Raw genomic sequence first — 24,257 nt, 5'->3', positions numbered from 1 at the left:
GGGTTACACACCCCCACAGTGGGTTACACACCCCCACAGTGGGTACACACCCCCACAGTGGGTACACACCCCCACAGTGGGTTACACACCCCCACAGTGCGCACACACCCCCACAGTGGGTTACACACCCCCACAGTGCGCACACACCCCCACAGTGGGTTACACACCCCCACAGTGGGTACACACCCCCACACCGGTGTACACACGTGCATGCACACAGCAGCGTGTTGGCGAGTGGCCGGAAACGTGTGGAGTGCGAGCATATGGCAATGCAGGGGATACCGGCACATGCACGTCAGTGCATACAAGTGAACATGTACGCACAGTTGGATGTGTGCACATACACGTGAGCACACACAGCTGAACTCTTACATAAGTGAATGCATGCACACACCTCTGAGCATGCATGTTCTCATAGTTGAACACATGCCATATGTGTGAGTGCACATGTACAGGGCACGGATCCATGCGGCTGCACACAAGTGTTAGTGGCGAGTGACTGCACGTGCAGGTGAATGCATGCACGGGGGAACTTGTCCTATGTCTGATGTGCACGTGTGAATGCATGCCCATGTTTATAAGTGCGAGTTCATAGGGCTACTTGTGCAAGCCCTTGCATGTGGATAACTGCAGGCACAGGGAAACTGTGCCCCATGACCCATTCAAAACACCATTGTCCCTCCATGCAGCTCCAACTGCTGCCAGGTATGACCGTCGGCCCACAGCATGGCAGCATGGCTGGCTTGCTGGATACAGGGACCCTCAATGCTGGATGTGGCCATGGCATGGGGTGTCCTGGGGATTCCTTTGTGAGACTCCAGAATTGCAAACAGAACCCACAAAGGTAGGGTAGCCCCTGGCCCTGGTGTCTGTCTCCCCATCATGATGATCTCTCCATTATACAGATCCCAGATCTGTCCCACAATGTCCCATAGACCTGAGCTGGGGAAGGATGAGGATATGGCAGGTAGTGATGCTTTAATGAGAGACCCCTGCCACATGAGGGAGATGGGGAATCCTGGAGCATAAAAGTCCAAACCCCATAGTATGGTACACATAGTAGACCCCCCTCACTCCCACAGTCCATTACAGCCCAAAAAGGAAAGCCATGCATTGGGAAGGGACAAGAGAGCGCTTCCTGTCCCTGTACTGAGGCAGAATGGCCCAGCAGGAAGGAAGGGATATGGGGCTCTGCCAGCATGGAGAGCCCAGAGCAGCAGTGGGTGAGAGATGAGTGCAGAAGCCCATGCAACACTGTGGCATGGAAAGTGAGGCCGGAGCTTCTCTCCCCAGATGTTTGGTGGCACACCTCCTGTGTGCATGCATGTGTGTGTGCTCCAACACATGTTCCAGGGCATGCTCTATGCAATCACACCTCTGTGGGGCTATCTGCATGCATGCACACCACAGAATCACAGAAAGGTTTGGGGTGGGAGGGATTATTGAAGGATATTCTGTCCAATTCTTCCTGCCACGGGCAGGGTTAGGGTTAGGGTTAGGGTTAGGGTTAGGGTTAGGGTTAGGGTTAGGGTTAGGGTTAGGGTTAGGGCAGGAACATCTTCCAGGGATGTCAGGTTGCTCCAAGCCCTATCCACCCTGTCACTGAACACTTCTAGAGATTGGCCAGCCACAGCTTCTCTGTGCAGCCTGTGCCAGTGCCTCACCACCTCCATGATAAATTATTTCCTCTTTCTGTGTAATCCAAACACACCATAAGTCACTTTATAACTGATGCCCCTTGTCCTGTCTCTACATGCCCTGTGAAAATCTCTCCTTTTGGAACCTCCTTGATATACTGAAATGCTACTTTAAGGTCTTACTGAAGCCTTGTCTTCTACAGGATGAACAACCCCATATCTCATAGTCTGTTTCCACAGCAGATTGTTTTCAGCCCTCAGAGCATCTCTGTGGTGTTCTCTTGACCCCCTCTAACAGCAGCACATCCTCCTTGTGCTGGAGACCCCTGATCTGGAGCCAGCACTCTTGGGCATGTCACCAGAGGACAGCAGAGCAGATGGGGAGAAGCTCCCTCCCTCACTGTGCTGCCCACCCTGCTGGAGATGCACTCAGGACATGGCCAGCCCTCTGGGCTGCCAGCACATTTGTGTGTGCGTGGAAGTGTGTGGCAGCATCTGTGTATGTGCTCGGCCGTGCCTCCATGTAACGCCATATGCCCATATGGTTGCATGGCAATGGTGCACACGCTCACCTGTGCGTGGGGTGTGCGTGTGGGTATGTGCACAAAAATGTGCGTGGCCACAGGGTAAATGCTCACCTGTGCCAGCCGTGTGCCTGCCCTTGTCCATGTGGGGAATGCACAAATATGTGCACAGTGGTAGTGCACATGCTCGCCCATGCCCACAAAAATCTATGTGCAGGCACGGGGTGCATGTGCTTTCCCGTGCCCGGGGCGCGCAGGCCTGTGCGGTCTGTGACTGCTTGTGCATATGCCTGTGTGGAGGTACATACGCATGTGCGGCTGTGATGCCTATGCATGTGCTGGCCCTGCCCACGTGGGTGGCGCATACACAGGTGCACTGCAGTGGTGCATGTGCTCTCGCGGGCCCATGCATGTATCCATGCGAGGGGAGCATCCGTTTGTGCACGGTGCAAGCCGTGTCTGCCCGTGCGTGTGCGAGCCTGTGCACACGTATGTGCGTGAGCACACCCACCCGGTGTGCCCGCCGCGCCTCCGTGGGCGGGCAGCGCACACGTGCGTGCACGTGCTCTCCCGTGCCCGCGCGGGTGCCGCACACGGATGCGCGCGGGGGCGCGCGGGTGCCCGCTGTGCCCGCATGCTCGGGGCCGTGCGTGGGCCGCCCGCGCCGCGCAGCAGCGCCCGCCGTGCCGAGCAGGCCGGGGCTTGCGGCAGGGGCAGGGCCGGGGCCGCTTGCGGAGGCACGTCCTGGCGGGGCCGGGGGGCCTGCGGACGGCGGGCCGGAGAAGGAGCGACCTTGCACCAGCGGCGGCGGCGGCTCGGGTCGTGCAAGGTGTGTGCGGGGCGGGGGGCGCTCCGCCTTCTCCGTCCCGGGCGTGCTGCGGGATGCTCGGCGGGGATCCGGCACCCGGCAGCCCCGGGGCTGGAGGAGGCAATGCACCCGGGGCGGGGGGGGGGGGGCGGGCCGCAGCGCTGCCCTCGCTCCCTCCCTCTCCCCGCAACGCTTGTTGCTGCGCCGAGAGACGGCACCGCGGTTGCCGGCAGCCGCGGGGAAGGGGGAGGGCGCGGCGGAGCCGGCCCGTGGTAGGTGCGTGGGGCCCGGCACGGCGCCGTGGGGTGGCCCCTGCCACCCCCAACCCGGCCACGGCAGCCCTGCTGCCGTCCAGGCTCGCTTGTCGGGGTAGGTGCCCCCACCAGTCCCTCCTCAGCCTTCGGGGCCGGCAGGGATGCCATGGGGACGGCTTCCCCCGCATGCGGGAGCCCCGCGCTCCCCCATCCATCCCAGCCCAGCCGCAGGCACCTGCTCGGGGCTCGCGAGCCACGGGCGCAGGAGGTTCACCCATCCCTTTCCAGCTGCCGGAGCCAGACGGATGGCGGGGTCCGGCTGCTGCTTTTCATGGAGATTCCTGTGCTGTCCCCGGCCACGCAGCGCAGCCCAGCACCTCGGGGGTGGGCAACAAGGAGAAGTAGCACAGGCTGTGGGAATGCCTTCCACCCCTCTATGCACCAACGTACCAATGCCCGAGCATGGGGCAACCACAGTCTCCTGTGCCCAAGTCAGGGACAACGTTGGGATGCCAGGTAGGCTGAGGAATAGTTGGGACAGTGAAAAAAAAGGCAAGGAAGGAAAACTTTGCCTGCAAGGATGCCACCCTGAGTGACATTTCTGGGCAAGGATGCACCATCTCTCTTGATTTCCAGGGCTGCACCTCCCAGCTATCAGAGCCTTACAGGATGAGGGGGCATGCATGTCTCTTCAGGGCTTTTCCTCCATTCCTATGTGTCCTTGTCCTCTCAGGGCTGTCATCAGGGGCTGCAGAGCTCTGAGCCAAGCCAGATTGGAAGATGGCTGAGAAGCTGGTGCCTGGGGACCTGTTCTCGAGGAAGACCCGGGAATCGGTGTCGTCTCTGGACTTGGACAAGTTGACACCCATCTCACCCGAGGCTGGTGGTGAGGAGTCATCCGACAGCGAGGGCGAGCAGGAGGACAGTTCTCACAAGCTCATCCGGAAGGTTTCCACCTCGGGGCAGATGAGAAGCAAGGTCAGGGGTGGGGGATGCCGGTGGTGAGGGGCTGGCTGGGTGTGGGGTCACTGCTGAGGACAAGGCAGGGGAGTTTATCAGGGTGTAAATGGGTACCAGGTTCTTGCTGCTGGCAGGCTTGACCCAGCCACAGCTGGGAGGATGTTGGCCCTCTGTGTCCTGTGGGAGGGCACATAGAAACATGCAAACCTCACAGTGGTAGTGTCAGCATTGGTCCCATGGGGCTGTGAAGCATGGATTTCATCCCACTATTCAGGGACAGGGTCTCTCCCATACCCAGAGAGCCCCTACCACATTGCCTTCATGCTGCATTTGTATCCCCTGGGTTCCCCTTACCTGTCCCTGGAAGAAGAGGACTCTTTTTAGGATGCTCCATGGATGCTCTGGGACTGAGATTTAGGGTCATGACAGTTTTGTAGGCTCCTCGGATCCCACACCCTGCTGCAGGCATTGTGTGTGTAGGGCTTGGTGGGTGGCAAAATGGAACCATGCATCTTTCCTAGTGCCCTAGATCAATTTGGCTGTGCCAGCTCCCCTGCAGGTGCCATTCCCACAGATCTAGTCCCCAGTGGTGGTTTGCTGGACAGATGGGAGCACCTTTGAGATCAGACGTGACACTCGTATTTCCCAGCCATTAGCATGACAGCAGCTGGAGTATGTGTGCGTGTGTATCACAGTTTGCTCAGAAAAAGCTATTTTGATAGCTTACAAAATTTACAAGATTACCCCTACAAAATACGAGGTGTGGTGCCTTTAGCCAGACAGGAGTGCGTGGTCAGAGGTCCCAGGTCAGGACAGTGAAATGCAATGCTGGCAGAAATAACCTGGGCCGAATGGCTAGGTAGGATGTGAGGAGAGAAGGAGGTTTGGGGGGACATTTTGGGGAGGGAGGATGCAGACACAGTGCTTGGAGGATGCTCTGGATGACATGCTTATCCTTTGCATCCACCTTTCAGCTGTGGGAAGGAGGTGGTGGAATGAGTCAAGGCAGTGCCTGAAGTGTTGGGCGGCACACGGGGGCTGCTAGAAATCCCCCTACAGCCAGCTTCCCGTGCCAGCCTCTCCTCAGTGGTGGCTGTGCTGCTCTGGCACGGGGGAGAGCTCTGAAAACACAGCATAGGAATGTAGTTGTAGAAAAGAGGGCTATTACTGGACTCTGGTGTTGGGTGCTGAGGGCATGAAGGAAGGGGAATGAGGCAGTGTGGGTCTGGTGGCAGCTGTGGGGATGCTTGGAGCTGGGGCAGGCTCCCCTCCTGCTGTCCCTGTCTTGGCTGTTGTGCCAAGCCTGGTGCACTGGCATGAGGTGGGGCAGAGGATACCTGCTCAAGGGTATGGAAATTGCATGCTCCCAACCTAGCACTGTGGGGTTTTTCCACTTGGCAGTAGAGACTTCTGGGGCAGGGGGCACTGAAGGGGCTCTTATTGAGTCCCTCTGGCTGCTCAAGGAACATACATCAATTTTCCCTTCTTTGAAGTGGGCTGGCATCAACTCTGCCCTCTCCAAGTTGGATGCCAAGTGGGTGAAGAGGGCTATGCTGGTGCAGGGTGTTGGGGAGGAGGCACAGTGGGAAGCCAGGCCAGTGTGCAGGATCATGGGGATGCTTAGTTCTGTGTAGGAGCCCTCAGCACCCTTCTGGAAGGGTGCTGGAGTTTGCCATGAAGCACTTGCCATGCTGTGGGTCACAGGGACATCACAGGGAGCCATCAATGCCAGGAAGTCTGAGGGGAAGGGGCAGATGGCTGGGCTATGCCCATGTCCTACAGCAGCAGCACAGGAACACGAGCATGCTCTGAGCCACAGCCCAATCGCCAGAGCCCCCCATACCACAAGCAGGTTCTGGCCTCACTGCTGACAGGCTGCACGTGGGGAGAGGCTGTCTCCCTGCCTGCGGTGGTTGCTGCCCATATCCTGCTTGGCACCAGCAATTAGCCATGCAGGAGGTCATGCTGTGCAGCGTGTCAGGGGAGGCAGGTGGCATGATGGATGAGCAGGTGGAAATGACATGTCTGGGTTAACAGCCCATGGAGCTAGGGGAGAGAGTGAGAGCTGGCAGGGCTGGAGCTGAAGGGGCCTGAGAGTGAGCTGTGTATGCCTCCCCTGCCACTTCTGTGTTTTCGGTGTTGCGGTTCAGTGTTTTTCCCGAGGATGCCTTTGCCCTGGTCCAGATGGGCAGGACTGCACTTGCCAGCCTGGCATCTGGTTGGATGGACTCCATCCTTTCCTACGGAAATGAGGATTTTTGGATGACATTGTGCAGTATCCGTGGATCTCTGGGCTTATATGAGTCCAAACCCGGCTCACTCAGGACCCAAGCCCACACGGAACCGCACGAACGAGATAAGAGACGAGAAGCGCTCCCTGCCACGTGGGTCAAAGTGTCCAATTTATTAGTGTGGGACAGATCACCTCTGGTGTCGGCGACCACCCAGGCAGCAAAGAGAGCGTGCCTCACCTGCAGTGGGGTTTTGTGCCCCAGGTGGTGCGGGCGGGGAAAGAGAACCACGGTCAATGGGAGCGACATCCGGGAGGGGTGAGGGGAGGGACCATCCGTGGGACAGACCGCAGGCATACAGAACCAAGTTATGTGAGGGGAACCCATGTGAAAGGGGGAACATGCCATTCACGTGACCCAAAAACGTTTTTCCCCAACACCCAGTGTAACTAAATTCCTGTTTAGTGCAATACAACAACATTGCTGCTGCCACCCAGGTCAGGCTTACAGCCCTGACACGGCACATGTGCTGCCTGTCACTCCAGCCACAGCCACGGGGTGTGTGCCATGGCAGGCACCTTCCTGAGTGACACCCCTGTCTTGACATCCTGGGCACCCAGGTGGGGCTGGGGCAGGGAGAGGGAATCATTGCCTGCACCCCAGGGACAGGTACCTAAAGAACACAGTTTATAAGGGAGAGTTCAGTGCCAGAGTGGCAGCTCCTGAGACAGCAGGTGGTGGGGTGTCAGGGCTCACTGTCATATTTTGGGTCAAATGGGGTGGGTGGGGTGCTTGAGAGGGTCTATAGGAGCCTGCCATGTTGCGGGGCTGGGAAAGGTCAGGACCCCCACCCCATCCACACTGACTGGGGAGGCCTTGGTCTCTGGTGATGGAAGCAGGCAGCTTCTCCCACTCCAGGGTGTTGTCCAGCCCCTGGGACAGGAATAGGTGAGGATCATTTTGGGATCTGTTGAATCCTTCTGATTGCTGCTCCCCAGTTCCAGTGCTTCTGCACTCTGAAAGCTCATGATCACATCCCTTCGTCAAGCCTCCACATCAATCACATCCCCCCCACTCCACACCTCCAGGCTGGAACTGTGCACACCCTGTGGGGTGCTTTGTGCCAGCATTGCTGTGGGGGCGGCGAGGTCGTTGTGCTCAGTGACAAAAACAACTGCCAGATGCAGGTGTCCCTACTGGAGTGAAAGGCTCCAGGATGGATGGAGTCTTGCTGACATTCTCCCCCCACTCCCCCCAATCCTCCTCAATGCATCTGGGGGCTGCCAGTTGCCTGTACCAGGTTTTAGGAGTGCAAGTGCAGAGTGGGAGGGGGATGTGATGCTGTTTCCCAGCACTGGTCCCCTTAGGGCTGGGCTTGTAGAGGAGGTGAAGGGAAGAGAGGGCCTGGTTCTGGGGCTCACCAACGCATTTGAGTTGATAGGGGTGGTGGGTCACATCCTGCTCACGTGTCTGGGGCATTCATTCCCCGGCCCTGCCTCAGCACAGGCTCTCCCAGCAGCTGCCTCCCAGAGTGGAGGCAGAGAGTGACCCAGCAGTGCTGTTTGGCTCAGCAAGTGACAGGTCCTGGGGTGATTGCACCCAAGCTGGGAGGTAGGGGTATCAAGGGGAACACAGCGGGGTGCATGCCAGGGATCCAGGGTTGCCCGTGGCATGGGAACAATGTTCATGGCCGTGGTGAGCAGGGGTAACCATGGCTTGTCTGCTGTTTGGAAAGGGGAATCCTGTTCCTGAATTCCTGATCTTGAGGTACATCACAGCTCTTTGGTGGGACTGAGGGACCCACCAGAATCCTCCCATGGGGCTCAGGGAGGTCAGTGGGGTTATTGGTGCCCCTGTCCTTGCTGCAGGTATTGAGCATCCTGCAGGCTCAGAGTGCCCCAGGAATGAGGCAGGCTGTACCTATGCATAGTGGGGTGTTGGGCAGGTGTAGGGAGCCTGGTGAGGCAGTGCTATAGAGCCAGGCTGTGGGGAATGTTGCCCACTGAGTGCTAAATCCTGGCCAAAAGATGAAGAAAGAAGGTTGAGCTGGCTGGGGCCAGGCCTGGAAACCTTTCTTCTGCAGCAGGAGGGTGGACCACAGCTCCTGGCAGTGCACCCTCTAGACTTGACGCTGGTGGGACACTAGAACATCTCTCATACAGAGAGAGCCTGGGAGAGCTGGGACTGTTCAGCCCGGAGGGGAGACTGTAACCACGGAGTCCCTGGTTTTTGAAAGGGAGGGTGCAGCAAAGGGGGAACCAGGCTCTTCTCAATGGTGTCTGCCAATGGAGAGAAATGAAAAAATAGGAAATTGCACCTCAACACAAGAAAACACTGTCTGAGACCAGAGAGGCTGGGCTTGCTGTCATTAATCAGGGCTCACCAAGCTGGTGCCTGGGGTGTGAAGATAGCCCCACTGTCACTAGCCGGATGTTTGTGAGGTTACTCAAGCACTCTGCCCTCTCCATGCTAACTTTTTCTGTTATGTGAATGTCGTTCATGTCCATCAGCTCTTTCCCACTCCTGCTGGGCAGAGTGGGAGGGCTGTTCCCACCAGCATTGGGGCACAAGGTGTGGGGGTGAACTAGTAAAGGTTGGCCTGATGCAGGATGCTTGCACGCATGATGCTTGGGGACCGATGTGGCTGTAGATAGGGAAGGATGACCTCATTTCTAAAAAGCAGCTGCTGGATAATGTGCTCTAGGGGGGTCGCCTTTCTTCTAGGGGCTCCTTTCCTCATTCCTCTCCTCCTGTTAATTGTCTGCTGCCTTTTAATGGTCTTATGGGTACAATGTGAGGGCGTGTCAGGACTGGTGCTAGAATCTCTTTTTAAGCATCCACCCAGCACAGGGAAGGGATATTGTGGTTGGTCCTACAGTGGCAGAAAGCTCCATCCTCTGGGAGCAGCTGAACTTGTGGGGCCATAGCACCTGTCAGGCACCGAGCCCCTTGACTGCCCAGTGCCGGAAGAGCTCTGCTGTGTCACAAAGCTTGATAAGGTTTCCGACTGACTCCCGCCTGTGGGGTGCCTAGCAGCTGGTGGAAGCCCTGCAGCTGGGCTGTTTGAAGTCTGCCAGCTTTGCTCTGCTGTCCTGGTGCCTGCTGGCTCAGCTGGGGGATGAGCTCTTATGCAACTGGACCCCAGCTTGTGCCCAGTGGGCTGCTGCACTTGGAGCAGGAGGGTGGCTGCCTGGAATGATGCTGGTGCAATGCAGGTCGGTGTGTTGACAAGTTATCCTCTTTCCCCTCTCCTCCTATTGGGTGAGGCATCGTGTGGTCACAGGGACAAGTATGTCCCTTCAGGAGTGGTGTAGGGTGGCCAGCTGTGTGGGCAGATAGTGTGGTGCTCAGGAGCCACATGTATGGCATTCCTGGGTAACAACCTTCCTGGCTCTTCTCCAGGCACCGCTTCGCTGTCCAAGCCGATCCCAGCAGGAAAACCCTCCTGCCCCAGCTGTGGTCCGACCTGGATTCACAATGGGCTCTTGCCAGGAATGGTGGTGACAGAGCTGGGAGAGGGGGGTAACGGAACAAAGCAGCATCCTGGGGCTCTGCTTTAGGGCTGAAGCAAGGGCTGGCATTTCGGGTTGTAACCTGACCTGGAAGAATCCCTGGACTGCTGTTCAAACCCCCTGCTTGTGCTGAGCACACAGGCAGCCTGTGGCATGATGGCCTCTGGAAACCTGCCCAGTCCTGGCACAGCACGTGGCTGGCCATCCTCCCAGGGCCATTTTTACCTGTGTCCTCTCTGAGGCTCTGCTGCCACTTCAGCTGCATCTGACCTGGAGGTGGTAGTTTGTCTGCAGACACTGTATGGTTTAATTCTCACCTTTCCCTTCCTGCCCTGTGCCTCTGGGATTCCCCCAGTGCTGGTGCTGAGCCCCCTGGGCTGGAGAGAGCAGGGAGGGACCTCGGGATGGGGCAGTGGAGTGCTGGGACAGAGCCCGACAGGGGAGCTGGCCTCTGGCTGCTGCTGGGCAGGTTATATGTGGCTCTGGGTGTGCCGCCTTGGTTGCTGAGGTGAGACCAGCTCCGGCTTTGCTGAGGCTCCCTGCAGTGCTGCCTGGGGCTTTCCAGAAAGAAAAGCTGTGGCTGGGGTGAGTGGAGTGGCTTGGGTTGGTTTTAGGGTGTGGGTGGCACACTGTGCTTTACAGCTGTGCAATGACTAGTGCAGAGCTCCCAGCCCAGTGAGCCAGTGCTCCCATTGTCCCCAAAACTCTCCAGGAAGAAGAGGCAGTCCCTGTGCTACAGGTGCTCAACTCCAGCTCTTTTGAGCTCTAGGGTACCTAATAGCCACTTACTATACAATTGTGGTGACCCTGGTGCTCTGGACAGGGCTTTGGGGAGTTGGCACAGCAGGGGTGATGCCACCCTGGCATGGCCTGTCTGCCCTTGCCATTGTCACCCCTTTGCTGTTTGCAAAGAGGAAACCCTGGGCTCACCCAGCAATGCTGTGCAGCATGCATTCCCACTGTGTGGCTGGGCCTGCAGCTGGCCCTGGCCATCAGGTGCCTCTCAGGTGTCCTTCTGTTGTTCATTGCAAAAGCAGGGGTCCAAAACCATGGAGCCACTTGGGAGCTGCTCCCTGCCCCAACAGCTGGAGCAGGTCTCATCTGGCTGAGACCCATGGTCAAAAAATGAATTAGGTGGGTGGCTTACCACAGTGAGATCCCAAAACAGCCCTCCGTCACCCCAGACTTGTGTGCCTGCCCAGGCAGCGTGGGACAGCTGGACTCCAGGGCTTATTTTGGAAAGGGGACCTGCCTTGTTTTCCCCTGGGAGGGGTTGTCTGGCCCCGTGTGGGCACCAATGGAACCTGTACCACGTGGCATCACACACCAGGGATGATGGAGCCTGGATGAGCAGCTGCTTACCTGAGGAGTTGTGCAGCAAAATGCTGCACATGGCAACACAGAGGGCTTGGGCTTTGATGCCCAAAGCAGCCTGAAAGGGTGGCTGTGGGGAGAGGTGCCCCCTGAGCTTCTCTGCGCCAATTTTGCTGCCCTGTGTTGGTTTGGCTAGGGATTAGTCTGCACTGGTGGAAAACTGAGGCACAGTCTCCCCAGCCGGGGTATTGGAAGTATTGTGGTGAAGGTGGGAGAGCTATCACGGGTGTGGTGGTGAAGGTGGGCGAGTCAGGGCAGCTGCATTCTGTCCCTGGGACGGCCAGGACTGTGACATCTTGGGGCTGGGTGATGACTTTTTGCCACTGTCAGGAGCTGCTGCTGCTGCTGCTGCTGCTGGGGGTGTTTCGGCTCTGACCCTCCTTCGCAGGAGTGGGTGCCACCCTCCTAGGCAGCCCGTCCTTGCTGTGTCCTACCCCCAACGTGGCCCTGGAGCCAGGCAGAGTGCCCATGCCCAGCTGGCCTCAGCCCCGGCTGTGATAGCCCTGAGGCGCCAGCATGGACCCGCCCCTTCTTCCTTCTCATTGTCATCCTTTTCTTCCAATGGCCTCCCCGCCCTTCACCGTCACAGCTCCTGACACCACTGCTCGCTGTCACACACTGCCTGTCCTGTGCAACAACAGCGATGACTGCAGCAAACATGGAACCTGTGCCTGATGAGGGCAGCCAGGTGTGGTGGATCCCCCCGGGCTATGGCAGGACCCTGGCTTGTCCCCTGGTGTGGGACAAGGACTGCTGGGTGCATGATTTGTGTGCGGGTCTGAGGTCACAGCTGGACCCCCCTGGAGGGATCCCTGTGTGCTCTCACAGCTGAGAGGCCAGGACAAGGACTCAGTGGGGTGCTGGCACCGGGACCGCGGTGAGCCTGCACTGACATTCCGAGGCACCACGGTGATTGATTGACCACAGCCAAACTCTGCAGCAGTCTTGGGGAGTGATAAAGGCTTAGAACATCCCTCTTCAAACTCCAAGCTGGAAGAGAGCAGGGAACAATGTGGTGGGTGCCCCAGGGAGGTTCAGGAGGGTTATGCATTTGGATAGTTGAAGCTCAGGGAGCACCCCAGGTGGGGTTTTAGCTTCTTTGTGAAGGCTTCTGCTATTCCTGGTGGTTTGGCCATCTGGTTCAGACCCATGGGGCAGTAGATTAAGGCTGAGACCTGGGGCTGGTGTGTTTGCAGGCTGATGGGTGCCTGGCTGCCACCTTTTGCAGCACATGGGTTGGCACAGGAGTGCAGAGCCCCGCCATGCTTCCCTTGCTGTGCCCTCATGCCCAGTGCTAATTTGCTGTTAAATGTGGCTTGTCATCATGTGCCTGGATTGGATACAACCACTGTGGCAGCTAATTGCAGAGAAGCAGCTGAACAGAGCTGCCGGTGGTGTTTAAAGAAGATACAATCATAGATGAGGCAGTGCCAGAGCATCTCTGCCACCTCTTTCAGGCTCATAGCCATGTTGCAAACACTAATTAATTGAGTCTTGTAAACACCACTGCAAGAAGGGTAAATATTGGCAGGTGCTCTGTTTCGGGGGGGGCAGAGAACAGGCAGCCAGGTTGCAGCGATGCACTGGGCTGTAGGGGATGCTCTGCCTGCTGCAGGCTACCCTCAACCCCAGGTTGTCCTCTCCAGGGGCTGTGGGGGCAAGACAGAGCTGGCTGCGCTCCGGCTCTGCTCCAGCTCTGCTCTCCAAACCGGCTGGGGCCGCAGTGCCCAGGTAATGCCACTTTGAGGATGCAGTTGCTATCTCTGGGGCACTAGTCTCCTCTTAAAGGAAGCTCTGCTGGCTCCAGTTCTGCCCTTGGCTTCTAGGGAGCTGCAGCAGGGTGAGGATCTCCAGGCACTACCCTGGGGATGGAGAGGAAGAATCAACAGGGGAGCCTCTGCACTGCTGGAGACCTGCATCTTCTAGTCCTGCCATGCCCAGCAGCCTCCTTCCAGATCACACAGGCAGTGCCCAGTGCCCAGGCGATGGTAGGCAGGGAACATAATTTGCCCTGCTACATGCAGCAGAGAGTGAGCCCCAGAATGTCCAATCTGTGCTCCTGGGGACCCGGGGACTGGTGTCACAGGGAAAAATGGTGGCTTTGGTGATCCTGGGGGGCTACAGGAGCTCAGGACACTGTGGTCTCTGCAGAAGAGCGTAAAGGAGGGGCTGTTGCTGAAGCAGACGAGCTCCTTCCAGAGGTGGAAGAGACGATACTTCAAGCTGCGAGGCAGGACACTTTATTATGCTAAGGATGCCAAGGTAGGCTGGAGGGTGCTTCCAACATGCCCAGTTTGGGGGGGACCCGAGCCTGCCAGCCCAGGAGGGGACAGAGATCCCTGCCTGGTGGACTGGGGCTCTGGTTCCTCCCTCGCAGTCCCTGATCTTTGATGAGGTGGACCTGTCTGATGCCAGTGTGGCCGAGACCAGCACCAAGAACATCAACAACAGTTTCACGGTGAGGGAGGTGTGGGGCTACCAACTGCACCCTGTGGAGACCTTGGAACCGTGTGGGGAGGCACTACAGATCTCCCTCATCCCCCTAGAGCCACGGAGCACTCCATGGCATGGCCTCCTGCTGCTTGAGGCGGCACTGGTGTGCCAGAGATTGCTGGGGTCTGTGCTGGGTTCTGGCTGGCCTGGCAGTGGCCTTGCCAGAGAACGTGGGGATGGTGGCTGTTGCAGGTGATCACGCCTTTCAGGAAGCTCATTTTATGTGCGGAGAACCGGAAGGAGATGGAGGACTGGATCACGGCCCTGAAATCTGTCCAGAAGTGGGAGATCCATGAGGTGATGTGGGCAGGGTGCTGAATGGATCTGTATTTCTGTGTGGAGTGTGTTTCCCTCTGTGTGCCTTTGATTGCCAGAAAAGAGCTGTTGGCCTTGCCATAGCCCCACAAGGAGGACAGGAGTTGAGCTGGGGGGACTCAGGAGGCCGGGAGAGAGGGAGTGCCGGCTGAGGGTTCCAGGCACTGATGGGGCAGGGCTGTGTCTCCAGGCCACACAGTTCAACATGGAGCACTTCTCGGGCATGCACAACTGGTACGCCTGCTCTCACGCCCGCCCCACCTTCTGCAACGTGTGCCGTGAAGCTCTTCCAGGGGTCACCTCCCATGGCCTCTCCTGCGAAGGTCAGTGCTGGCATCCTGCTGGGACGTGGGCAGGGGTTGGCATCAGGGCAGGGCAGCCTCTCAAGGCTGGGTCAGAGCAGGAGTGGTGCAGGGTGATGCCCACTGCCCAGATGCAGAGAGGTTTGGGACCAGGGATGTGCATGCTGTGGGGACCTTCCCTGCTCCTCACTGCTCCTCCCCATGCAGTCTGCAAGTTCAAGGCACATAAGCGCTGTGCCGTGAGAGCCACAAACAACTGCAAGTGGACGACTCTGGCCTCCATCGGCATTGAAATCATCGAGGATGAGGACGGGGTAAGCAGGGGAGTCCCTGTCAGGCATCCTGGCAGGACAGATCCTCCATCAGAACTAGCCTTGCTGTGCCCAAATCAGGAAGCAGGAAGAAACTGTAGCTGTCCCCTGCACTGTACGGCCTCTGGGCTTGGCTCTGCAGGGGCGTAGCTTGGGGACACCTCCTCTGGAACCCTGTATCAGGATCCCTTTTTGCTGTCCAAGTGGGGTCACCTCCAGACATTTTCTGGGGATACGTCTGCCCTGCCTAACATGCTGATGGCTTCAAGCAGCCAGGTGGGCAGGGATGAGAGGACATGGGAGGGGTCCCAGACCCAGCTTGCCCTGCTAAATGGCACTACCTCCATGGTGCTTGTGGAAAGAGGTGGCCTATGATCTTTCCCTGAAGTGTGAAGGATGCTATTGGTAGCTGCTTTTCTCTGCAGGTGGCCATGCCCCATCAGTGGCTGGAGGGGAACTTGCCTGTCAGTGCACGCTGTGCTGTCTGTGACCGCACCTGTGGCAGTGTCCGGAGACTGCAGGACTGGCGCTGTCTCTGGTGCAAGGCCATTGTAAGGATATACCCACACACCCTGTCCCCACCCCTCTCCCAGCACAGACAGCACTGCCCCTCCTGTGTGCGTCTCTGGGAAAGCCGATGCTGAGACTTTGGTGCTGCGTCCCCCTGCTCTGCTGATACAGGCATTCCTGCCTTCCCAGGTTCACAGTGCCTGCAAGGAGCTCCTTGGCAAGAGGTGCCCCCTGGGCCAGTACAAAGTGTCCATCATCCCGCCAACTGCCTTGAACAGCATCGATTCTGATGGTGAGTTGGGGAGAGGGCACAGGGCTGCTCTGGTGGGGGGGACAGGCTGTTTGGGATAGGGCTCTGTGCTCTCTGAGGTCTTCTGGAGACTTTGACTTGTTGCACTGTGCCTGTTTTGTGGGGCAGCAGGAACACTACCTTCAGTAGGCTCCAGAGTCAACGCCCTTCCCTTAGTTGAAGGCTGTTTGTTGCCTTGCACTCTGTTTCAGGGCTTGGTGGTGTTCTGTGGGCTCTGGGGTGGCATTTCTTGCCTGCATGTGGCTTTAGCTGCTCCTGCCAGGTCACCACTTGCAGTGGCTGAGGACATGGTGCCTCTGTGCTGGGATCAGCAGTGCCGACCCTGTACCCCTGAGGTGGGCTGTCCTCTGTTGCACCTCAATGGTTCAGCATCTCTCAAGGCAGGATAAAGCTCTTGCTTGGGTTATTTCTCAGTGTCTGAAGCTCAGCTGTTTTTTGGCAGTGCAGAGCACAGCTTTGCCCTGGCACGGGACACTGCAGGGAGAAGCCATTTGGAGCGTGGGGGGACCACCCCAGCTGTCTCCTTCTCTTGAGGGGCCCAGCTGGCCTCCGCTGAGTAAAATCTGTTCTTCTCCTCCGGATATTTCTTTCTTCATTCTTTACTGCTTTTCACCACTCAGCTCAGCCGGTGGCTCATTTGCCTTGTTACTAATTGGGATGCTGTCAGGGTAACCATCACGCGGCTGCTCCTCAGCTCCAGAGCCTCGGCTGCTGGTGGCTGATCCCTGGCAGCATCTCTGCCCTGTCCCTCTCCAGCAGCACAGCCATCCGTGGCTGTGGCTGTTGCCCACCCGACTGGGAACAGCTTAGCAAGGCCTCAGTCCCCCCTTGCCCTGCCATGCTGTCCTGCTGCAGCATATGAGTGCTGCTGGCAGCAAGCTTTTCCGCTGCAGCCCACGCTCTGACTCAGCAGCTCTCAGTGCTTTGTGTTCTGCTGCGCTCAGCTGGGCTGGGAGTGGAGATGGAGCAACGGCCAGGCAGGAAGGGGGGGGCTGTGGGGATGTTACCCCCATGCTCCTGCTGTGGTGGGGGTGCTCCTGGTGGCAGCCCATGGGGCTCTAAGGGCAATAGCTGTGGGGCTGGTGCCAGTGGCATGATGGCTGATATGGTCCCTGCTGCAGCATTGCTTGGTCTGCCAAGGGAAGAAGCCTGCAGACATCAGCCAGGGAACTGGGATAGCCAAGATGTGCCTGAGGCAGGTGCGGGCTCTGGGCCAGCTGTCAATCCTGCTCTGCCTTGGGCACATTTCTTTCCCCATCTCATTTCTTTAAAAGCATAGTGCTTCCTCTTGCCTCTGCCCCTCACCTTCCCCCGGGCATCCCCATCCCTGCCCCTCCTGCCCCAGCACCCCACAGATTGGGCTTGGCACAGATGGAGTGTTCATACTCTGCTCTCCTGAAGTGTGTGTGGGCAGTGAGAGCTGGGGCTCGTGTTTGGGCTTACTGCAGGTTTCTGGAAAGCCACGTGCCCCTCGACCTGCTCCAGCCCTCTCCTGGCCTTTGTCAACTCCAAGAGTGGGGACAACCAAGGTGTCAAGTTTCTGCGCAAGTTCAAGCAGTTCCTCAACCCAGCCCAAGTCTTTGACCTCATGAATGGGGGCCCACACCTGGGGTAAGCACCAGCCTGAGCACCCTGGAATTGCCTTGCTGGGATCCCAGTGGGCACCTGGCACAGCACCTATTCCCTCTCTCCTTGCTCGCCACCCAGGCTGCGCCTCTTCCAGAAGTTCTCCACCTTCAGAATCCTGGTGTGTGGTGGGGATGGCAGTGTGGGTTGGGTGCTCTCTGAGATCGATGCCCTTGGCCTCCACAAGCAGGTGAGTTGCGAGTGCCTGGCATTACTAGTGCAGGTTGGCACCATCCCCAGCACTGGGACACTGTGTTCCCCAGGTGCTGCCAAGCAATGGGCACAGCAGAGTTGGGGGTGTCACAGGTGCCCCTGGGGGCTGCTCTGAGCGCCCCCACTCTGCCTCTCTCCTGCAGTGTCAGCTGGGTGTCCTGCCGCTGGGGACTGGTAATGACCTTGCACGGGTCCTGGGTTGGGGCAGCCTATGTGACGATGACACTCAGCTGCTGCAGATCCTGGAGAAGCTGGAAAGGGCCACCACCAAGATGCTGGACCGGTGAGCAGGGCACGGAATACATGCCTCTTTGTCCCTCCTACCCTGGCATCTCTTGGGAAGCCTGTTCCAGTTCCTTGCCTGTCCTGTGCTAGGGGGCCAGGAGATGACAAGCAGCCATGGTCTCTGTTTGGCAGGTGGAGTGTGCTTACCTATGAGGCCCCCAAGCAGTCCCCCTCAGCACTGAAGGAGGAGGAAAATGGGGACTCCGACATCCAGGTGGGAACTGTTGGCATTTGGGGGCTTGAGATGGGGAGGGCAGGCTGGAGGGCAGGTTCCTGTTCAACCCAATTCGGGGACACAGGGAGGCATGGCACAGGAAGAGGGGGGTCCCTGGGAACTGGGGCTCTGAGGGGGCTGGAGTTGGCTGCATGCAGTGAAATGAGCCTGGCAGGTCTCAGCCTGGCATATGCAGTTGGGAGCAGGCAGAAGGCGAGGTAGAGCTAGCCTGCCTCTGGACAGCTGCTTTGGACTCTTCTGTGTGCTCCTGTTCAGCCCCTTGCCCCAGTTTCCCTCCTGATGTGACTGACCTTGCCTCTGCCCAGCAGCAGTGGTGGGGAGTGGGCTGAATAAGGGCTGATCATCCCCAGTTCAAGGCTGGCTGGGCAAAGCTCCATCCCTGAGCGGGGCACACGGCAAGGTGGCAGGTGTCCAGCTGTCTCCACCTGTGTCCCCCAGGTCCAGATCTCCCATTACGCGGACTCTGTTGCCTTCCACCTGGCCAAGATCCTGGAGTCAGACAAGCACTCAGTGGTGATCTCCTCTGCAAAGTAAGGAGGGGGCTGTTGATGGGGGTGCCAGGAGCCCCTTTTGCTGGGCTGGGCCCTGTCCTCAGGACCACTGCACCCCCCTCGGCCAGGCTGTCTCAACTGGCCTCCAGCAGCTGCCGGCTGTGCTGGTGCCTGGCAGATAATGCTGGCTGTGCTGGCCTTCTGGAGCAGCAGGTGTTACCCCAGCAGGCGCCCTGGCTGGCATCTGTGCCTCACTGGCCATGCTGTGCCCCTCTTGACCTCCAGCCACTTCCCTTGGCAGGTTCCTCTGTGGCACTGTCAATGACTTTGTGACTGAAGTTGGGCGGGCTTACAAGAGGGCGACGGAGAACAAGCAGGAGGCTGAGCTGATGGCACGGAAGGTGTGTTGCAGGGGAGCTGGAGGGTTGGGTCAAGCTGGTGGCACAGCCTGTGAACAGGGGATGGGCTGCTCCGCAGGCCTATGCCCTTGTTGAGCATGTATTGGGGTGTGCCATGCTTGGGATGCCCAGGCATAGGGTGTCCAGGTGCTTGGGGGTATCCAGGCACTCATAGTGCCCAGGGAAGCACCCAGCACTGGTGGGGGGCAGCAGCTTGTGGCAGGTACTGAGTGGGGTGAGTGTCCCACAGTGCGCCATGCTGAATGAAAAGCTGGACTCACTGGTGCGGGAGCTGAATGAGGAAGCTCAGGCCATCATGGTCCCTGAAGAAATGGCACAGGCCACCCACGCTGATGTCAAGGACCAGGAGAAAGCTGGCAGCTTCAATCCCAACCCCCAGCCTCGCATCTTCAAATCCAAGGAGCAGCTCATGCTGCGGGCAAACAGCCTGAAGAAAGCCCTGCGGCAAATCATTGAGCAGACAGAGAGAGGTGAGGGAGTGGTGGGACCTGGCAGCTTCCCTGCTGCTGCAGCAACCCGGCAGGGGCTGTGAAGCCACACTGGGTTGGTGCTGGACCCATGTCTTTGTTCTCCCCTGGGATCCTTGGGATGGCAGCAGTGGCCCCACCCTGGGCCCTTCGAGCCCACAGGCCTGACACGAGGAGGGGCTACAGGGCTGCACAGACTCCCTGTCATGCCCCTCTTTGTATCCAGCTGTGGATGAGCAGAACAAGCAGACCCAAGCCTACCAGGGCAGTGTGGGCCCCAGCAAGGACAGCTCGGAGGAGTTCAACAAGGAGGAGGAGAAGCTCAGTAAGATCCCAGCAGGGCATGTGGCATTTTGTGGGGGCATGGGGGTGAGCTGTGGGATGGGCTCAGGGTGAGAACCCATGTGGCAGCTACCTCCCTGTCACCCTGGCCAGGCTCCCGGCGGGTGACGGTGACCTCTGCATCTTCCTCCATCGTCCTGGAGCGGCCAGACACCTTTGGCAGCTTGCAGTTCCCTGAAGACCCCAGCACCCTGTGAGTCAGGTGTTCTGCCTGCCCCGGAGACCCTGGCCCACTCTTGCTGCCCAGGAGCAGAGCTGGTACCATGCTGCCCCTTTGAGGAGGCTGCTGCTCACCGGTGTGGCATCCCTGGTACCAGGCCCTCCTTGGCCAAGCAGTGCCCATGCTGGGGGATCCTGCCTGTGGATGGTGTGGGATCTCTGGCTGATGCTTTGAGCTTGGTGTTCCCACCTGCAGGCAGGTCCTGGCTGTGCCATGATGACTGAGGGAAACTAGCAGCCATCCCTGCTAGTTTTGTTCAGGCTTCCCAGTGCCAGCCTCTCTGCTCCAGTGGGTGTTACAGCACATCCTCTGGTGCCAGCCCAGAGTCACCGATGTGTGGCTGCTGCTCAACCTGCTTTCCCTCTTGCTGATTTCAGACACTTCTTGGAGAAATGTGTCATGAATAACTACTTTGGCATTGGCCTGGATGCAAAGATCTCCCTGGAGTTCAACAACAAACGTGATGAGCACCCCAAGAAGTGCAGGTTGGCTGGAACCCCTAGATTTCCCCCAGGAAAAAACATGTACCCCTGGCTTTCCAGTGCCATCAAGTTGCTGGGAGCCATGGGGCTGACTCAGGCCTACTGTGTTGGAGATCCTTCCTGCAGCAGATTTTGTACCTGCATCCATTGCTGGGATGAGCACCCCTTGGTGGCAGGCTGCAAACACCTCAGAAAGGGTGAAGACCTGAGGACTCGGTGGGATTTACTTGCTCTGCAGCTGGAGAGAGGGACATTGCCATGCTGGCGTGGAAGGGTTGAAATCTGGGTGCAACATGCTGCACCTTTGGCTTTTCTGGGAGGTAGCAAGAATTGAGGAAACTAAGGTGGGGCCAGCCATCCGGGACTGTTCAGCACAGTGCCCCAGGAAGGGTGTGGAGCTTGTGACAGGCAGTGGGGAGCCCACAGCCCCTCATCTGTTCCACTTTGCCCCACAGCAGCCGCACCAAGAACATGATGTGGTATGGGGTGCTGGGCACGAAGGAGCTCCTGCAGCGCACCTACAAGAACCTGGAGCAGCGGGTACAGCTGGAGGTAAAGGGCTGGGAGAGCAGGGAAGGGGTGGGAGGGGCAGCATTACAGCAGATCCCCAGGCTTAGCCCTCTCTTGCAGTGTGACGGGGTGCCTATCTCACTGCCCAGCCTGCAGGGCATTGCGGTCCTCAACATCCCCAGCTATGCTGGGGGCATCAACTTCTGGGGAGGCACCAAGGAGGACAATGTGAGTGTTAGTACCATGAGATGAGTTGGGTGGCGTGATGTCCTTTCCCCAGTCCTAAGATACCCCAGGGCTAGGGTGTCCCTGCCTTGGGCACACATGGGGGAAAATGGATGTCTTCATGTGTAGTGATCCTCTACAGAACTTTGGGGCTCCATCCTTTGATGACAAGAAGCTGGAGGTGGTGGCAGTCTTTGGCAGCATCCAGATGGCCGTGTCACGGGTCATCAACCTCCAGCACCATCGCATTGCACAGGTAGTGGTGAGGTACCCTGCAGGACCACAACTAATGCCTGAACACCTTTGGGGCAGCAGTGGAGCCTGAAGCAGTGTGGCTCTGCTCAGCCTGGCAGCTATTGATGCCACCCCTGGGCTGTGTGCCCCACAGTGCCGCGTGGTGAAGATCACCATCCGGGGCGACGAGGGCGTGCCTGTGCAGGTGGATGGAGAGGCCTGGATCCAGCCACCTGGCATCATCAAAATCCAGCACAAGAACAGAGCCCAGATGCTGACAAGGGACCGGGTGAGATTGAGGAGCTCAGCAAAACCATGCTAAGGGACATGGGGAGGTATGACAGTCTCAGAGGGGCCATGTCTGTCCCCCGCAGGCATTTGAAAGCACCCTCAAGTCTTGGGAGGACAAGCAGAAAGGGGAGAGCTACCGAGCAGCCACACGGCCACGGCTCAGCTCCCAGCAGTCCATGGAGTACCTGACCGAGGAGGAGAGCAGCCTCTTGCAGCAGGTCTCACGGGTTGCTGAGACCCTCATTGCCAGGTCAGACTGTGGGAAGTGGAATATAGTGGGCACAGGGAGGAGGGAACTGTGCTGTGGCCATGCTGTGCCCAGCCCAGGGAAGCCCTGGCAGCTCCAGCCCCTGTCACCCACAGGATCCATGAGGCAGCCAAGGCTCACAAAGCCATGGAGCAGGAGCTGGCGCATGCAGTCAATGCCAGCTCCCTGGCACTGAGTGAAGCCCTCTCCCACAAAGCTGCTGGCACTTCAGAGGTGAGTGGGGACTGGGAGTGTAAGGCAGCCTTTACCCAGGCCCCATGGGGCCCTGCTGCTCAAGGGGTTACCTCCTCTGTGCCCCAGTTTCTCAGCAGAAATATGGCTGTGGAGATGGTGCTGAGCATCAAAGAGCTGTGGGCTGAGACCAGGGCATTCCTGGATGGGAAGGCGGTGAGTGAGGGACTGGAGAGCACCCAAAGCCCCTCAAGGCTGCTACCTCTGGGGGTGGCAGCAGGGTTGGGTATGGGCCCTGTCCCCCACAGCTGGACTCACCGCAGGAGGAGGAGGCCCTTCAGGGCCCTCTGAGCGTGCTGGGCCAGGAGCTGCAGCGGCTGCTGGATATCCACTGGCTGGGCCCCATTGCCCACCCTGCCGAGGAGGTGGGTGCACAGGGACCGGGGTCTGGCACAGCCCAGCCTCAGGGAGCTGTAGCATCCCACCAAGCCTGGCTTCTCACAGGAAGGTGCCAGCAAGGGAAGCTTTAAGCTTCGCCTCAACATCCCCAAGCCCAGGAAGGAGAAGGACAAGCTGCAGAAGCAGAAAGCCAACAGTGCACTCCCAGGTAAAGTGAGCAGTGTGCCAGGGAGAGACAGGTGGTGCAGTCCATGCTAGAAAGGACCCCCCTGTGCTGTCCTATCCCTCAATCTCCTATTCCGGGAATGCTGGGGAAGAATCCTCAGGAAAGGGGAACGGGGCTGCTTGGGAGTGGCACCCTTGTCACCAAGAGCCCCTTAAAGCTTTTTCTGATTATCAGACATGCAGAGCACCCCAACCCCATAATTGCTTGGCTAGGGGGAGAAGGGGGCTCTGGTACAGCTCAGACCTTTGGGTAAGTCCCTTGTCCACAGCTGGGCGTCTGGTTGCGGGGGAGCAGCTCAGGTGCTCCATAAGTAAGCCAAGGAGAGGAGAGACCTCTGCAGCCCGAGCAGGCTGTGGCCTCTGGCCCTGCTGGAGTCAGGGGTGGGAGGGGGTATGCTGTCTGCTGACCACAGGCTGCCATCACTGCTGCCTGCGCTGCTGTGTCCCACTGCCTCCACAGGCCCCAGCAGCCCACCACTGTGGTTTTCCTCCCTGCTAGCAGACAAGTGGGGCTCCGAGGAGGTGGCAGCTTGGCTGGAAACGCTTGGTTTAGGGGAATACAGAGACATTTTTGTTCGGCATGACATCCAGGGCTCAGAGTTGATTCTGCTGGAGAGGAGAGACCTTAAGGTACAACCCCCTTGTGCCTCCTCAGGGACTCCCACCCCTGGGGAGCATGGTGTCCTCCATCCCTCCTCTCCCTATCCTTCCTGGTGGCAGGTTGGCCCTGCATCTGGTCTGCAGAGTTGAGCTTGTGCAGCTTCTGCACAGGGAAGGGAAGCAGGGGAGGAGGGTAGCCTTGGTCCTCCCGCTGTATCAGCAGCACCCGACCCTCAGCTGCATTCAGGCATGGGGATGTGCTTTCAAGAGGACAGTGGGCTTCAAGCAAGCACTATGCTCTAGCAAGGGAGAGCATGGGGAGCTGGACTGTGCCTCATCCTCCACCCTGTGGCTTGTCTACCAGCAAGGGCCAAGAGCTGCCCCCTGCAAATGCATCACCTCCTCTTTCTCTTTCCTGCAGGACCTGGGGATCACCAAAGTGGGCCATATGAAGAGGATCCTTCAGGCCATTAAGGAACTCAGCAACCTGCCTTAGGCTGACAGCAGGGCAGCAGCCCAGTCCAGGTGCTGGGTGGGTGCTGCCCCCAGGGAACAGGGGTTGGGTAGGGGAACAGGTCCCTGCCCTTGCCCCATATGTATGGAGCCTCCCCGCTTGCCTCGCTTTACCACTCTGTCCCGAGTGACCCTGGAGCCACTGCTTCTCCCCCAGCCTGTGGGGCTGGAGACACTGAAGCAGAGGTCTACCCTGATAGGTGTGTGGTCTGACCACCAGTCCCGCCCCATCAGGGTCAGATGGTCACCTGGGGCCACCCTCTGTGTGCTCAAGCTGGAGCCAAAGCAAAGTTTCCCTTCCCCATGTGGGTATTTATGCTGTGTAAATATTTGGAGAGAAGATACTGATGGCTGCTGCTTGCATAGTGTCATTACTAAGGGGAAGGTGGGGAGGAGGGAATTGAGAATACCTTTCCAGCCTTCCCCCCTGAGCTTCCTGCTCCCCACCAGTTGCCGTGCTCTCACCCTCTGTCTCATCACGACACAGGGAAGTTACATTG

At 58.4% G+C, this 24,257-nt stretch overlaps 1 protein-coding gene and 1 non-coding gene across 5 annotated transcripts; both read left to right on the top strand.

The window, feature by feature from the left end:
* The first annotated feature begins 2,882 nt into the window (after nt 1-2,882).
* DGKK (diacylglycerol kinase kappa) lies at nt 2,883-24,114 on the top strand. Of its 4 annotated transcripts, none has more exons than XM_058032505.1 (30): nt 2,883-2,990; nt 3,957-4,201; nt 13,452-13,562; nt 13,678-13,758; nt 13,986-14,090; nt 14,299-14,431; nt 14,618-14,724; nt 15,147-15,272; nt 15,421-15,523; nt 16,990-17,152; nt 17,249-17,357; nt 17,524-17,663; nt 17,798-17,879; nt 18,339-18,430; nt 18,693-18,792; nt 19,040-19,280; nt 19,504-19,602; nt 19,713-19,812; nt 20,217-20,324; nt 20,780-20,873; nt 20,952-21,059; nt 21,199-21,312; nt 21,445-21,579; nt 21,665-21,831; nt 21,945-22,062; nt 22,150-22,236; nt 22,329-22,445; nt 22,525-22,627; nt 23,144-23,274; nt 23,666-24,114. In XM_058032505.1, the coding sequence occupies exons 2-30, from the start codon at nt 4,004-4,006 to the stop codon at nt 23,738-23,740; spliced, it is 3,447 nt and encodes a 1,148-aa protein (XP_057888488.1). In that variant the 5' UTR covers nt 2,883-2,990; nt 3,957-4,003; the 3' UTR covers nt 23,741-24,114. The 4 variants fall into 4 exon arrangements, with proteins under 4 accessions (XP_057888488.1, XP_057888490.1, XP_057888489.1 ...); XM_058032507.1 differs by having other exon boundaries at nt 20,777-20,873; nt 22,344-22,445; XM_058032506.1 differs by having other exon boundaries at nt 2,884-2,990; nt 20,777-20,873; nt 23,147-23,274.
* Nucleotides 5,445-5,541, top strand: LOC131088744 (small nucleolar RNA SNORA17). The gene has a single exon (XR_009115161.1). It is a non-coding gene; the product is annotated as a small nucleolar RNA SNORA17 (small nucleolar RNA).
* Nucleotides 24,115-24,257: the final 143 nt, after the last annotated feature.

This window comes from Melospiza georgiana, chromosome 12 (assembly GCF_028018845.1).
Source record: "Melospiza georgiana isolate bMelGeo1 chromosome 12, bMelGeo1.pri, whole genome shotgun sequence".
NCBI lineage: Eukaryota > Metazoa > Chordata > Aves > Passeriformes > Passerellidae > Melospiza > Melospiza georgiana.
This window is presented reverse-complemented; position numbering and strand designations above follow the sequence as displayed.